General features: G+C 42.1%; 1 protein-coding gene across 1 annotated transcript; it reads right to left on the bottom strand.

Annotated features, from left to right (window-relative positions):
• Positions 1-9,046: 9,046 nt before the first annotated feature.
• On the bottom strand, positions 9,047-14,416 carry SOCS4 (suppressor of cytokine signaling 4). The gene has a single exon (XM_030484745.1). It carries the CDS (start codon positions 14,319-14,321, stop codon positions 13,011-13,013), a length of 1,311 nt encoding a protein of 436 aa, XP_030340605.1. The 5' UTR covers positions 14,322-14,416; the 3' UTR covers positions 9,047-13,010.
• Between the last annotated feature and the right edge of the window lie 1,943 nt (positions 14,417-16,359).

Here is a 16,359-nt window from a genome sequence, read left to right on the forward strand (position 1 = left end):
CCAGCTCTGGGGCCCCCAACATAAGCAAGTCCAGAGGAGGCCAGATGCTCAGAGGGCTGAAGCACCTCTGCTATGGAGACAGGCTGAGAGAGCTGGGCTTGTTCAGCCTGGAGAAGCGAAGGGTTCAGGCAGACCTTACAGCAGGTTCCAGTGCCTGAAGAGGCCGACAAAAAAGCTGGAGGGGGGCTTCTTACAAGGGTATGGAGTGACAGGACAAGGGGTAATGGCTTTAAACTGACAGAGGGGAGATTAGATATTAGAGATGAGGAAGAAGTTCTTTACTTTGAGGAAAAGTGAGGTGAGGCCCTGGCACAGGGTGCCCAGAGAAGCTGTGGCTGCCCCATCCCTGGCAGTGTTCAAAGCCAGGTTGGACAGAGCTTGGAGCAACCTGTTCTAGTGGAAGGTGTCTCTGCCTGTGGCAGGGGGGTTGGAACTAGATGATCTTTAAGGTCCTTTCCAACCCAAACCATTCCATCATTCCATGATTCTATATGTGAAATTAACTCTTCGATGCCAAGTTGCTCATGTGTCTACTTCAGATGTATATTAATGATATAGCCATACTGCTGAGGTCAATGATTCACTGATTGGTGCCAAAGAACACATTTACAATCAAATGGCTTGTAGTAATTCAGGGAACGATGCACGTAAGGATCATTTGAGCTTGTGAAAGATCTATAAGTCACTGATATGACAAAGGTGCTACTGAAGGGTGTGTGATGAATTACTGACGTGATCATTCAGTATAAAACATTGTGTGGAAAGCGTTACATCCGGAGCTGATCCAGGGGTGCCTGGCAGTGAGGGCTGAGCTGCCTTCTGTGCTTGCATGAGGTTTTGTGCAGAGCCTGGCTCCAGGGGACTCTTGTTTTACTCACACATCTGGGAGGTTCATAGCAGCTGGATAGAAGCTGGCCATTTGACCCAAAGTCCTCCAGATGAAGACCAAGTCGATGCTCACCTGTTAATTTCAGTAGTTTTAGGAATCTCTTTGTGCAGTTGAGGGAGTTTATGCCATTCCAGGACAAAGGTTTTGTATTTTATCTTTACCATTCCTGCTCTAGACAGGAACTTGATGGCTGCAATGCCTTGTCAATTTTGGGCTACCCCATCAGAAAGCAGAAATTTCATCCACTCCAAGTTTAATACAGCAAAATCTTGTCTGAGCAGCTGATAGTCACTTAATGCTTTGAGAAAATCTGTGGGTATAACACCCATGTCATTCCTCCTCCTTCTCGTCAGCTCTTCAGGCACTGATTCAGCAAATAGCTTAAGTGCTGTGATGAAGTGGTGCCTTTTAGTTGCTAATGCCATGCAAAAATGCCCTGAGAATAAAGCAGTTTTCATGATCACTGCTAAGAATCCACTTCCTTCTTTGGGTCTTATTTTGCTATCACCCTGCTGGAAGAGTACAGCCGGAAATGAGGGAAATGAGATTAGCCCTGGAAAGACTTCTTCTCAACTAATAAACATACCACAAATACACTTCTTAGTTATATTTTAGGTCCAATGGATTTGTCAAGCTAATAGTCACCCAAGCATGAAGAATTCCTATGAATAAATGAGACTTAAATATTTTTAACATGTCTGACAGAGCTCCTTTAAAGTGCAAATGTAGCTGCAATTAACTGAAGTCAAAATAATTCCAAGCAAGAGTAACTAAAAGAAAAAGAAAACAAACATTTGAACTTTTTAACCTTGGGGTTGTTTCCAGCCACAACCCTGGCAATGATAATGAATTCAGAAAATTCCATCTAAATCTGTCCTTTGGCTCTTGAGGCATTTACTATAATGTTCCCAGTTCCTCTTCTCTCTTATGAAAACAGGAAGAAATTAATGCAGGGTAGTAGCTGTTTAAATACTAGAAAGTCTCCCTGGGTAGAGTGACTGACATTTCAGTGATAAATTGGCTGTAAGATAACAGAAGGTTTGGAATGAGCCCGATCCAAAGTTAATTTCAAAGCTTCCTCATTGATTTCAGGACTTTTTGTATGAGGTCTGAGATGAGAAAGTCTCAGCTCGGCTGAGTTCGGGTGACAGGTTGGTCTTTGTGCAGGTTTACCCGGGGAGGGGGTTTCCCATTGAAGCAGGGCAAAAAAGTGTTAATCCAGCACTGGGGTTTTTTCATGGAAGTCCTACATCCAGACTTCATCCCGAGTCTTCCCAGCAGCCGGGCTGCTCACCCCACCAGACCAGAGTCTTACAGCTCCAGGCTGTATGAGTGAGCAATATGTGTTATCTCAGTTCTCCCTGCCTGGGGCCAAGCACTACTCCCTGTAAATGTTTGTCATGCTGTCTGAAGAAACCAATTTCAAATCCTCATTGTAAACTCTTTCCCCCCGCCCAGGAGTGAATGCATCCTATTCATTAGCAGAAACACTCCTCCTCCACAGCCATTTAGAAAGAAAAGGAACTGACTGTTGCGTTAAAGTACATTGCAAAACATGCTGGGCTCCACTCGCTATCGCAGGGATCTGAGGACGATTGCCTAGTTATTTCGTGCTCCCCAGGGCTGTGCTGGAGGCAGTTTAGCAGAATGGGCACCTAGAAACTGCTTCCACCAAACTCTGCTCCCTGCTGCTGCCTGCTTTCCTAGTTCCCCCTTTGACTTTGCTCGGCTCGGCAGGAGCTCGTTCTCCTCCTCTGGGAAATTCTGTCCTCTGATTTCCCCACCCCATGACTGTTGCCTCGGACTTGGTTAATGCCACTGCTGCAGAGTGCGCTTCCCTCCACCACCTCGCCTATATTCATATATTGTTTCCCATTTTACGCTTACTCTTGAAATTCTTTGGGACGTGGAGCATCTCCTTGTTTTAGTTTTGAGGTTAGCAGGATCGAACTGCTGTTGCAATACAAATACCGAACACGAATAACATTTCCTCGGTAATATTTCAGCCCAGCGTCACAGGGTCCAGGCCGGTTGGTGACCTGAGAAAACCAGTCTCGTCCTGGACCGTGTCACACTCCTTCCTCAGCGCTACTTTAGCTAAACACATTCTGGGAAAACAAGCTATGCTGCCAAAATAGCAGAAGGAACCAACTCCCCAAACAGGAGGCCTTCCCCCAGCTCTACTATTTGATCCGCAGGCTTAATGAAGTAACAGGAGATAAAAACAAGTGCAACGCTCTTTAAACTTCTGAATAGCTCCTAATCACACAAATTGTTCCTAAGGAACAAGTAGGTAGTAGCAAGGATTGCGGGATCAGATTCCACAACGATTATGCTGAAGTGCAGTAAAAAATGAATGCACTCCTTCCTCTCCCTCTCAGCAAAGATTTAATAGCCGGCACTGCAGTTAAATCCAATACTGCTAGAAATTACCTTTCTTTTAGACAAAGTATATATTATGTGCCTGCTAAAATGTATTTTCATAATTAAAAAAGAACTGTAATTGGCAAATGAATTAAGTATACTTCTGTGGAGATCTACTCTCATTCATTCAGTGATTTGCAGCCAGTTGTTTGCAATGAATCTCCCTGCTGTTAGAAATTAAGACACACTATCATATTTACACTGTAAAAGATACCAGCATGCAGCCATTTAGTGCCTTGTTCAAAACAAGTTAATAGAGTAATGCTTATTTTGATTTTGAGACAAGCAAAGCATGCATAGCTGAACTGGGCTGGCTGCTGCCTGAGCTACTCTTCCTCGAGCCTTCACTGTTGGGGATGGGCTTTTGGCCCAGCCTGGCGCAGCCATTCACACCTTCTACTTTCACATAAAACTAGTTAAGTAAGTGTAAAAGCCTCGTGTTAAAGTACAAATACAATAAAGCCGAAGCTGGCAGAGGCAGTGAAAGAAAGAATTTTTGATGCTTGTGATACTGCTCCAGCCAACGCAACATAGAGAGGGTTACATCTTTTTGCTTTGCTTCCTGCTGCTGTGCATTTCAGGTCAAGGTGGGTAAGCTACATTTGTGATTTCAGCTGTTACAATATTCAATTTAATTTCATAATACCATATGTTATTTGGGTGAATACAAATGTGCCATTTTTAGCTCATAAAGCATTGAACAAATTTATCTGGAATAATTTCTACCCTAACATGGCCAAACGTTTGACAAACAGGATTCTAAAATGTGCTTTTCAGAGCGCTATTTGATTACAGTGTGTGGGTATCAAAGCAGTTAAGAGTGACAGGTTAAGAGTGGTGGGGTTGTTCAGCCTGGAGAAGAGAAGGCTCCAGTGCAGCTTCCAGTGCATAAAGGGACTACAAGAAAGCTGGAGAGGGATTTTTTACAAGGGCCTGTAGGGATAGGACAAGAGGGAATGGCTTTAAACTGACAGAGGGGAGATTGAGATGAGCTCTTAGACAGAAGTTCTTTCCTGTGAGGGTGGTGAGGTGCTGGCACAGGTTGCCCAGAGAAGCTGTGGCTGCCCCATCCCTGGCAGTGTTCAAGGCCAGGTTGGACGGGGCTTTGAGCAACTTGGTCTACTGGAAGGTGTCCCTGCCCGTGGCAGGGGGTTGGAACTGGATGGTCTTTAAGGTCCCTTCCAACCCAAACCATTCTATAATTCTATGATTCTACAATGTGGGGAAAGAACAGGAGTTGAAAGAGCAGGGGCACAATGTTTGGCTTGGGAAGCCCTAGGAAAGAGGTGACTCTGGTTCCCTGCTTTCCCTGCCCCCCCTTTCCTTCCCTTTAGTTCATCTCCATCCTTCCTCTTCCTTTCCCCCTCAATAATCCTGTCTGCCTGAAATCACAATAAATAGTGCATCAGATAAAGCAAGGGATTATTTCCTTGCACTTTTGCTATTAAATGAAGTACAATACCAAAGTGTTCATGCATCACCCTGGCTCATGTGAAAGAAAAGATCCTTTTATTCCTTGGCTAGTCTTTTGTCTAGCCAAGAATCTGCCGCCCACTCAGGTAATTTGCACCAACAGATTGTACCTGTGGTAGCAGAAGATCCTGTCAGGAGGGAATATCCAGCAGAAACCAAGCACTGCTCATGCTTGAGAAGGGCTGGCTGGGAAGGGGGCAAGAGCTGATCTTTATTTTAACTCATTTGGAGGAGAGGAGGACTCAGGAAGAGGCATTTGCTCCAACAGGGAACAGTTTGGTTGGGTTTTTTTTTGCTTATTTTTAAATGCTTGTGTTCTTAGTGAATCAACAAAGGGCAAGTGTCTCATGTGGCTGGTGGGCCAAACTCACACCCTCCCAGTTACTGCCACCTTTGAATGTATCTTCCTTGATAAAATCTCCTATTTCCCCTTCACATTTGCCCTCTCTTTAGGTAAAGGACCAAGATTTCTTGTATACAAGGACACCAGAGCCAGCAGCATCACACCAAGATATAATTTGGCTGAGAGAGTATAAAACTGACAGGAGGATAAAAATGACAGGATGTCCCTCTCGCCAACCATATCCTACCTTGGCGGCATATCAGGCATCTTCTACTCTAATTCCAATGTTTTGCTGTAAAGACACAGACAAGAAAAGCCTTCAGCATGCTTTCAGCTTCCAGCTCGCCAGGTCAAAGATGTCCTGAAAAATGAGGAATTTCTGGGGAGGCTGAAGATCACACAGAGAAAAGTCCCTGTTGCACGCCGGCACTGGCTTCCTTCCTCAGTCCAGTTGTTACCCCAAACTCCCCTTCTTGCTGCCCTTTTCCACTCAGGTTATCCTTTGTGCTCCAGCAGACTCTTCCCTCAGGCTAATGGCACCCTTTGCTTCTTTGAAGTATTAGATGCCTCTGAAATAACACTAAGGTGCTGATAAAGAAATCAAGTTTTGGGGGCCGTTCATTTCTAATGTGCTAAAACCATCAGAAGAATATCTACAAACCTGAAATTATCTAATTTTGCAATTGCGCTGGTTGAGAAAAACACTATGTCAAATATAGTAGAGCTATTCTGTTTCCCTGCACACTCTCCCACAGTATTTTCATACAATTATGGAATGTTTTGGGTTGGAAGGGTCCTTAAAGACCATCCAGTTCTACCTGCCTGCCATGCGCAGGGACACCTTCCACTAGACCAGGTTGTTCCAAGCCCCATCCAACCTGGCCTTGAACACTGCCAGGGATGGGGCAGCCACAGCTTCTCTGGGCAACCTTTCCAGTGTCTCACCACCCTCACAGGGAAGAACTTCTTCCTAGTATCTAATCTAAATCTCCCTTCTGTCAGTTTAAAGCCATTCCCCCTTGTCCTGTCCCTACAGGCCCTTGTCAAAAGCCCCTCTCCAGATTTCCTGTAGCCCCTTTAGGCACTGGAAGCTGCTTTAAGGTCTCCCTGGAGCCTTCTTTTCTCCAGGCTGAACAAGCCCAGCTCTCTTAGCCTGTCTCCATCGCAGAGGTGCTCCAGCTCTTGGAACATCTTCGTGGCCTCCTCTGGACTTGCTCCAACAGCTCCGTGTCCTTATTTTAGGATCTCAGAGCTGGACACAGTACTGCAGATGGGGTGTCATGAGAGTGAAGTAGAGGAGCAGGATCACCTCCCTCAACCTGCTGGGCACACTGCTTGTGATGCAGCCCTGGACACGGTTGTCTTTCTGGGCCTTTCCTCCTTCCCGTGAGTCAGAGGATGTGAAGGTTTGGATGTCTTTGAACATGTTGTGCAGCAACACAGCCAGTGCTCAGACTGATTTTTCAGGACTAAATTTGCTTCATCTTTTTTTTTTCTTTCTTTCTTTTTCCAGGCTTTGGCTATCAATTAAAAGAACACTACTCTTTTGTCTTGTGTGTTGCTCCCCTGAAAAATAATGAACTGTTTAATACACTGGAGGCAATTTCAAATTATCTAGTTTAATGAAGAAGGTTGTGATGGAAGATTTATTACCCTTTCTGATCTGTTAATGTATTTTCCCAACCATCCCAGCAGAAGCAATCACTGTATTTTCATTATACACTCTATTTTCAGGGGTTCATTAGTTGTAGACTAAAAATAACAGCTAAGGGCTCAGTCTGAGAGCTAATCCAATCTTTTTAATTGGAAACAAAATTTGATTAGACAACTTTCTAATCATAACAGCATCAAGCATCAAGACCCTTACTGGGTGTTTTGTCCAAATTGAAACTTCATGTGACTAAACATAAAGACCTGACCTAGAAATACAATCACGTAATGCTACAAAGGACAAACCCAGCCTTTTCTTTGAACGAAAAAATCCCATGTTAGCTCAAGCAATGGACTGTGGTCTATTCCAGTTGATGCACATTGAAAAAAAAAGGTCTGGCAATGAACCTGTTCAATTGAGACAAACTCAGAGATGCTCTGAGCTAATGGCTGAATGTGAGAATTAGGAAACAACTAAGATTTGTTGCCCCCTAAAAAATTAAAAAGAAAAATAATGAAAATAAGATGGAAGAGCTCCCAGATCACCAACAGGGCCTCCTACCTCAAAGCTGGATTCAGATCTTTTACACCGGCACTTCCCAGCAATGGCTTTGTGTTTCTAGATTACAGTATGTAACACAAGCCTGGTGTTTTAGCAGCTGCATCGTTTTGATGTCCAAGAGCCACAAGCATAAAGGAAGAAGAGAGGGAGAGAAGCAGTTTGGGGTTTTACAGGGCATGTTCTTTGCAAAAAGACATCACCACCATGGGGGAAATGTGGAGGTGTGCTGCCTGCCTGGCAGCTGCCCTGCAAGACTGGCATCTTCGTATTCCATGAGACAGCCGTCCTCATGTCTCCACACTGGTGGGGGGAAGAGGAACCTGGCTTTGGCCCTTTACAGTGGCCAGACATCCTTAATTGGCATGGGCTAATGAGCCTGCTATAATTTTTAATTATGCTGTGGCTCTGTTGTGGCAACCACAGAGCAACACTCTCTGACCTGTCCCAAACACACATAGTTCGAGGGATTCTCCCCAGCAATCAACCAATGTCCATGTGAGGACATCCTTGGGGCACTCGGCAGGATCCCTGCAGGATGGTGTTCTAATGACCTGCCTGCAGGGAGGCTGGGCTGAGGATGTGTTTTGGCCAGATAACACATCACTCAGACACCCAGGGGATTCTTAAAATGGATGTAAAGAAGAGGGAAGTTATTGCACCTCACGTCAGCCCCATGCTATAGATTTCAGATGCATAAATTATATATTTACATTCAAAACTCTATTATTCATAGCGTTGAGTAAACAAGTATTGATTTTTACACTGTAGCATGAGTATTTCTAATGATGCAGAGGCTCCTCTTCCATCCTCAGTAACTCTGACCTCATCGGTGCTTCCTGAGAGTAGTATTTAACAAGGCCGATCAAGTTTAAAACCAGTTAGCTGCCAGTGTTTGGAATGGAAATCAATGTGCATTTCTTTCTGAATGGATGACTTCTCCACCCACACTACGTCATGCGCAGCTCGTCCTATGACTGTTTTAGATGCTGAACCAGACATACAGAGGGAAAGCAAGTGAAGAAAGGACGTAAGAAACCATTTCAGCTCATACAGAGTAACCATAGCTCTCCCACCTTATGGGAACAGGCAAAACATTCTGGCTGTGCGAATGTAGCAGAGAAAGTAAGCTTAAATGTGTTTTTAAAAGTGATACTACTGCAGAGCTCACATTAAACTTTTTGAGAAAGGTCCTACCATGAGTATGTGAGCTTGTGTCAAGATTTCTCTCTATTAACTATTTATTAAATGTATGATAGTACCATGCACATTTAGGGGTGGCATTAAAAAATCCTTTAACTGCGTTTTCCAGTGCTCCGTTATTTCAGAGGTTAACCAAAATTACTTACTTCATAGCTACCTTTGCTATAGTGAATCAATGGACAAGTTCTTTATTGGATTTTTATTGCAGATAAAATTGACAGAGAAAATCACTAGGATATACTTAAAAATGGGAAGGAAATGTACGTTTACAATAAAAAGGTCTTTGGAGGTTTCTTGTTTCATAGGAAGGAAGTTGTCTTCATATTGCATGAACTATAAAAAATGATTAAAACTGAAGAGAGACAGGAAGCTGATAATTTGATTTATCATCTTAATGGCTATGATTCATGAATAAATAATATAATGGTTTATGTCTCTCTTGTAAAAGAAGTAGAGAAGAGCAATTTGTCTAATAAATTACTTCAAAAATTACAGCTGAGTCTTGTTTGCCACATTTGTTCTATTTAAAAAGAATGAGGGAGTATCTTATTTCTTATTACTTACTAGGACATTTGTTGTATTATTTATAAGAGTCAAAAACCTTAACTAAAAGCCACTCATCTCTGACCACAGTCTCCCATTAGCTTTAAATTCAGGAAAGAGAAAGGAATTGATCACTAGATCAATAAATCTAACCTTAGAGCTGACTAAAAGCTTCCTTTAACCTCCTTCCTTCAGCATCCTTTTTCCAAATTAAAGTATCCCCCTCCTTAATTATTTAAGAGCATGTCAATTTTACAGTAAAGCCATGCATGTCTGCATCATACAAGGATTTCTTCTTTATATTGGAAACACACCAGTCTCATTGAAAGGAAAGCATTTCAATTATGATCACGCATTTATTTATTTTTCAAGCTGGATATGCTACTATAGATACACACATCCTGCTCCAATTGTGCCCTGGATTTCATCAAGACAAGTGCTGAGAACAGGAAAATGGAGAAGAAATGTGTACTCCCAACTATCGGACACACAAACTACCCCAAATCCATCAATGATTCTGATGGAGCTGAAGTTGCTCTGTATTGACAGCACTGGGCCAACACCTGGCATGACTATAGAGTTGCAAAAAGTCACTTCAGACAAAAGCAAACTCCAGAGAACACAATTAATGAAAAGAGTATTTAATTTTTTTAAGCCATCCTGTAAAAATAGCTTGCATATGTTGTTTGTCCAGGGTGCATCAAGAACCTGACCTTTCCTCACCCCTCCATATCAAAATAATATATCAAAATCAGATCTTTTTTTCTTACCAGCAGCTGTTCACACTGATTCAGTATGCTGTATTTCTACTGTCTTCCTATGGAACCACCTACAAACCAACACAAACCACGTCACACACACACGATTCCTGACGCAATGCTAGATGGGTGCCCCTAAATGGGGGGGGCTGTGGCCAGGGTCACCTCTGGATTGTGTCCTCACTCAACTACTGACCTGCTGTGTAGCCTTGAGCGTGTTTTTCCACACACCTCCATACTTTCCTCCTTCCAAGTTTAATCTTCATCCTGAAGAACTTGGGATCTCCATCTTGCGAGAGCTTGGACTTAGAAAATGGAAGTTCTACTCTGTTTCTTATGTTTTTGGAGGGCTTTAACACTGAACTTCAAGACTTGGCTACCTTTGGATCACACTTCAGATCAAGGTGTTAAAAAAGATAAAAGGGTACATGGGTTTAAGCAAAACAGATCTTTTGAGTTCTCCTGTTTCATAAAAAAGTGCATACTTCATGAAATAGATCTTTCTCAGATTGCACATGTATACACAACTCAATGTCATTAGGTACAAATGTCACACAGGTATGATCTGGACAAATAAAACAGGAAAGGATGGGGTGAACTTCCACAAAAGCTCATTTGTCAGTATTTTCTACATCTGATTTCCTCTAAATAAATGCAGTTCACTGGCCCACAGTCCAAAGGCACTGTTTTTATGCACCGCACCTTCTTCCCCTAAATGCTGTATTGTATAGGTCTCCTAAATTTGGAGTGCTCAAGGGGTTTTTGGATAAGTAATGCATCAACTAATGTCAAAACAATGTAGGCTGCATACAGAATGACACTGAAAACACAGAGTATTGGGGAATTATACCCCAAAAAAAGGTTGTTTTGTGGCCTTTCATTTTGAAGGGACAAAATCTGCTGATTTTGGAAAAGGTAGTGACCTTTGCTAACTTTCAAAGCAAGTATGACTTCTGGTCAAAATCTATTTTTTGCGTTCTTGAAATAATAATGATAATGCTAATCTCTATCTAAAATGATGAGCATTTTGCCCTAATTAAGAGTTTCTGAAAGAGCATTTTAATGAAGCAGACTGCAAATATCTCTGATGTCACTCTATGAAGCCAAGATTTTGACTTCATCCTGCAGCCATGGCAAACCACAGCCCACCGTTCCACCACGACAGGTGCTGTGTAAAAGAACAAAGCCAAGATGATCCCCGCTGCTCACTCACTTTGTATTTGGAAAACGGTAGTGATAGAGGGGAAAAGGGATTTACTAGTATGAAGCTGTCCTTGATAAAATAGAGTTTATGCAAAAGGCAATGTCAGTTGAATGGAAGCAGCACAAGGAAAAGATGACAGAAAAAAAGGGTAATTTTTCTGACATCAGTCATGCTATTACATTTGCATATGGAGGAGGGAGAATCTCAGCTGGTATAAGCTGTTATAAGCGTATCAATAAAGCCCTGCTGATTTATAGCAGCTGAGAGTTTGTCCTGTAGCATATTCATCCACGTGTGATGCCATAGATTGATGTGTTAGCATTTTCTCCCTGGAGACTTTGGTTCAAAACCTATTTAAAACACAGTGAAAACAAACAGGCTGGTCTCTAAGCAGATGTCCCTAGAAATCTGTTTACATCATCACAGTGACAGCAGTTCAGTGGAAAAGGTTTTCTCTGCTCAGGGAGGGGGCAAGACAGGGTGGTGGGTCCCTGGTGGAGCTGCATGGCAAATCTTCCTTGCTAACTCCAGAGTACCCAGCCTGAAGGACACATTTGATGCCTACAAATCCGTCAGATTCTGTACAAGGTGAAATTAAAAAGATTCAAATAGAAATAAAGCACATACAGATGCAGACGACAGAACTGCAGGTCACTCCTGCACCTCCTGGAGCTGTGCCCCGAGGCCAGCCTGGAAAGCAATAGAGTTTCTTGCCTGAACACAGATCCACTGAGTCTCAGTGGGATTTCACCAATAATTCAGCAGCAGATCTGCCTATCCATGTAATGTAAGTAATGCTTTTAGGAGCATTATCCATGCATGGTTTTCTTGTACAGAGAATTTGGCAGGAAGCCATTTGACCAAATGCTTCACGTTGCAAGAAAAATCTTCAGACTTTTTTCTTTTTAACTATACTTATTAAAAAATCAACTCTCCTACTAACACAGTAGAAAAGTTATTGATCATCACCTTAGGATCAACCATGCAAGATCAGATAGTTTAATATGCATATTTTTAAAGAAATATCTTCCTTCTCCCCCTCTGTGCTTTAGCATTTAAGAAGCAGCAGCAATTTTAGTGAAAACTGGGTATTTCTAATGAAATAGTAACACAGAAACAGAGTTCCCAAGTCCAAGCCCCATCTATCATAAGTAACTGTATCATTATTCCTTCCAGACACCAATCAAATCCCAATTCATGAGTAGTTTGCTTTTTACTGCTATTATACAAAATGAAAAGCTGTTCCAGAACCCCACTGCTCTGATGGTGACGAGCTTTCTCTTTTCCAAGCAAAATCTTTTCACAACCAGTTCATACATGTTTGTTCCTGTACTGAGTGTTGTCCTTAACTTGAATTCTTTCTCCTCTCCCTGGTGTTTAGTCCCCTGACATATTTATAGAAAGATCATATCCTCTTTCAAACTTCATTTTGCTTGGAATAGTCATGTTAGAAATAGACTGATGAATTTACTATATTAGATATGGACGGACAGACAAACACACACACAGAGGGTAGAGCACTCATTTTAAAAGAAATGCAGAAAATACAGATGAGTCAATCTTCAGTTAACAGTGCATCATTTCAAACATGTCAGCAACATATGTAAATTACAATAAAAAAGACAAGTCAAGTTCAAAACTGATTTTTAGGGGTATTTTAGATCTAAAGACTACCCACCTATAGAAATACCAGAAAGCCTACCTGAAATTCCATAAAACTCTAGTCTAGGACAGTACCAAAAGCCCACAAGGAATATAATTTCTAAAAAAGAGAGCTGGGAACAATCAAAGTACATTTGGATAAAAAAGCCTTAGACAGAGGCTAGTTTGGGTGGTAAATAATCTGCAGGAAGGAAAAAGAAATAAATCAAATTGCTATTAAAAAAACACCGTACAAGGAAGAAAGACTGAACATACTATTTGTCTGCTTAGAGACAATTTCATTCTTTCATAAAAATATTTTTCTAGCTTTGCTGCTCTGGTACATCAATCCTGAGCACTCTAACTTTTGACTTATAATGATATTCCTTCAGATACAGCTTCACCGATGGAGGAATGGGAAGTGCATCAATACCATCATAAGTCGTACAGTTGCAAATAACCGTTCTACATATATGTTGAAGAGAAAAAGGAAAAGTCCTGTTCAGCGGAGTGGATAAAAGTGGTTCAAAGAACATACAGGAACTTGGATCTTTATAGTGCTCTAGGAGTCCAGTGATGTCAGGAGAATGGAAAACGCAAGGATCATGGGCATCAAAGCTGAAGTTGTGATTCCACTGCTCTATTCGTGCGTGAAGGGAACGACTGTAGCGCCTGAAGCTCACAGAAAACAAATAGTCTTCTTGGGCAGAATCTCGTAACAAAAATGTTCCCTCCGGCTTTCCTTCTAGCAGCGCCTCAGCTGCATATTTATCCATGACTCCCCAATAGCAGGGGTTATTATTGATCTGGAGGAGGTCTGGGACTAGGCAGTGGACATAATCAATCTGTGTATGGTATTTTGGAGGCGTTTCCATCCGTAGCAGCTCATCATCCGTTTCCCATTTGGGCTTGTTTCTTTTTCTAGAGCTTGTGCACAGTGTTATAACTTCATCATCGGAGTCCTTATCGCTCTCATCTTTACTGCTCCTTACCACCTTACCTGTAACCAACTCAGACCTTGAATCACCCCTAGAGGAACTGCTGTCGGAAAAGTCACAGGACTGGGAGGGAGAGTCCATTCCCCCGTTGGCAATCTCATCGTCTCGCAGCTGATCCTCCTGTTCCTCATGCTGGGATAAATCAGCAATTATCCAGTCTTCTGCTTTTGGACTTATAGGGGCTGTATGTCTTTTGATCAAGTGCCACCGAAAAGCTAGCTCCGAGCGCGGAGGGAAAGGACACTTATCTAGCATTAACTCACTGATATGAATTTTTCTCTTCGATGGCAGTCCTGAGGGGTGCCGACTGCTACAATTCTTTATGGGGAAGCACTGACCCACGGCATCTTGCAGCTTCTGTTTGAGAGATCGGCCTAAAAACTTGTGACCACACGAGCGGTCTAGATCCAACTCGATAGACGAGCAGCTATACTTCCTCTCTTGGCTCCTTAAATTAGTCCCTGATCTTCCCTCAGCGCTTGCTGTTTCAGCGTCGGAACAATGCTCGCTCTTTTTTGACCAGGAGAGCTTCTTTCCACTCCAGACGTAACCATCCTTTCTGTCCGCGCTTCTGCTCCGGCTGCTTTTGGGTCTCACGTCTGTGTTTTTAATACTACTGTCCTTATTTTCTGCCATTTTGACAGCTCTACGCCACAAGTTGCCAGAAAGCACACTATGTTTCTTGCACGGTTTTCCTACATAAGGAAGCTTCCTTGAGGCACTTTCTGGAAATACCTAAGGAAAAAGAAAACACAGCTGCTTTAACAGCTAACACAAGACCAGTGCAGGTGTATACAGGACAACAGTGACAACTGATTGCTAACCATGGGAAGTAACATAATCAAGCTGAATTCACCAGTAACCCCAGAAATACCAGCCAGATCCCAGACAAGGCTGTCTTAACCTTCCCTTAGGAAAAATATCTTTTGTAATCAACCATCTTAACATGATTTTAGAATATCCATTCTGAATACGCAGCAGAGCAGAGAGTTTTGGGTGTTGGCAATCCTACTATGCTAGGGTCCATTTTAAATGGAAGGGCTTCACGTGGCAGGTGATACTCTTGAGCTGTTATAGAGCAAATGCTGTATTTCTTCCAAATAACCTTTCAAGAAGGAACAAGCCAGAACAGAAGCAACTAGGTCAGAGTACAAAGAACTACTGTACCTAGATGATATGCCTGTTAGCTACTAATCCACAGGGTGGGATGCCAAAGATCTTTTTCTTAACTGACACTTTTGGGTCACTTTCTGGATAAAAAAAAGAAAAAAATAATTATATCAGTCACAGATTTCATCAATTTCTGAAAGCTGTTTTCCTCTGCCTTTTCAAATGGAGCTAGAAAATACCAAGCCCCTACGGGATTGAAATATCTGGGGCTTTACATACTGAAAAGGATTAAAACAATCCAGTCCCTTACTAAAAGCAATTTTAAAAGGCTGCGAAAGATGGAACTGCTTATTACTCGTTAGAGAAGGAAGTTTACATTATTAAAACCAGTGTTGCTCTGAAACCTACGGTTGCTGATTTCATTCTCTTTTGTTTCCAAAAGCATATTGAATTCTCAAATAGATAAGAGGTTTCCTTTCGAATGTTGCACTTTGAAAAAAAGAATCCTCTTATGACTACCCAGCTGAAAGTAGAGCAAATCTTTTCAACCTACATAGATAGCAGTATGTTATATATGCTATACTCTCCTGAGGCGTGGCAGAATGCAGAAATGTTTCCCATCATGTACTATGATGCTTTTTCACCAAAACACCGTGCAGCTCCTCTATTCCACTGGGTTTTTTTGGCTGTGGGGTTTTTGTTGTGTGTTTGGGGTTTTTCAATGTTTTGGTTTGGTTTTTTTTTTTTTTTAACTAATTGACATGGTTAATACTAAGCAGGAAGAGAAAAGGGCATCCACTTCCTCTCTCCATTCAATCCATTCTCATCATCAGGATTAGCCAGCATGACACAACCTCTCTGTCGTCCCCCGGGGCTGTGCAGCCTGAGTTCGAGCTTCTGCTTTCAGTAAAAGAATAAGACTGCCATGCCAACAGGCTCACATGCAATCTGTGGGCCAAACGCATCCCAGATGTAACTTTCACCCAGGAATCTTGGACGTTCTATTCCTTATTCACAACCGCCAAACCTGAGAGCTGCGGGGGAAAGGAAAAGGGAAGGGAAGGGAGGAGATGCAGAGATGTAGAATGAGCGTAAGATAGGTTAAATATTGCAAATAGGTTGAAAAACGCCTGGCATTAAAGCAGTCTAGATGAATAATACCTCATTGGTACCAAGCAGAATTACAGAATGGGGTCCATATTCCAGTGATTACAAATCAAACATGAAAATAAAGATATCTCTTTCTTCTTTCAGGATTTTGCAAACTGCTTTTCAGCAAAAACATTGCAGGATGCACTGCACAGAGGAGAAAGCTGCTGATAGGTCTCATTTATCTATGAGTCCTGAAACACCTTTATTTTGACCAAAATTCACTGATTGCTTTTGTAATATTGATATTTTTAATCTAGAAACAACTAGAGTGGAGCACTGAATTTTCTCCACAATTACAAAAGAGGAAAACAAGGAAATCTCATTTACCCTGGTGATTATCGGAAGTAACTGAAGACAAAAAGTTATTCTAGATTCATACTGTGGTAAAATACATTAACTCCCTATATATGGG

This window comes from Strigops habroptila, chromosome 4, assembly GCF_004027225.2.
Source record: "Strigops habroptila isolate Jane chromosome 4, bStrHab1.2.pri, whole genome shotgun sequence".
Classification (NCBI taxonomy): domain Eukaryota; kingdom Metazoa; phylum Chordata; class Aves; order Psittaciformes; family Psittacidae; genus Strigops; species Strigops habroptila.

Excerpts from the sequence above, each read along its gene's own strand:
- SOCS4 (XM_030484745.1), bottom strand. The coding sequence starts at position 14,321 with ATGGCAGAAAATAAGGACAGTAGTATTAAAAACACAGACGTGAGACCC.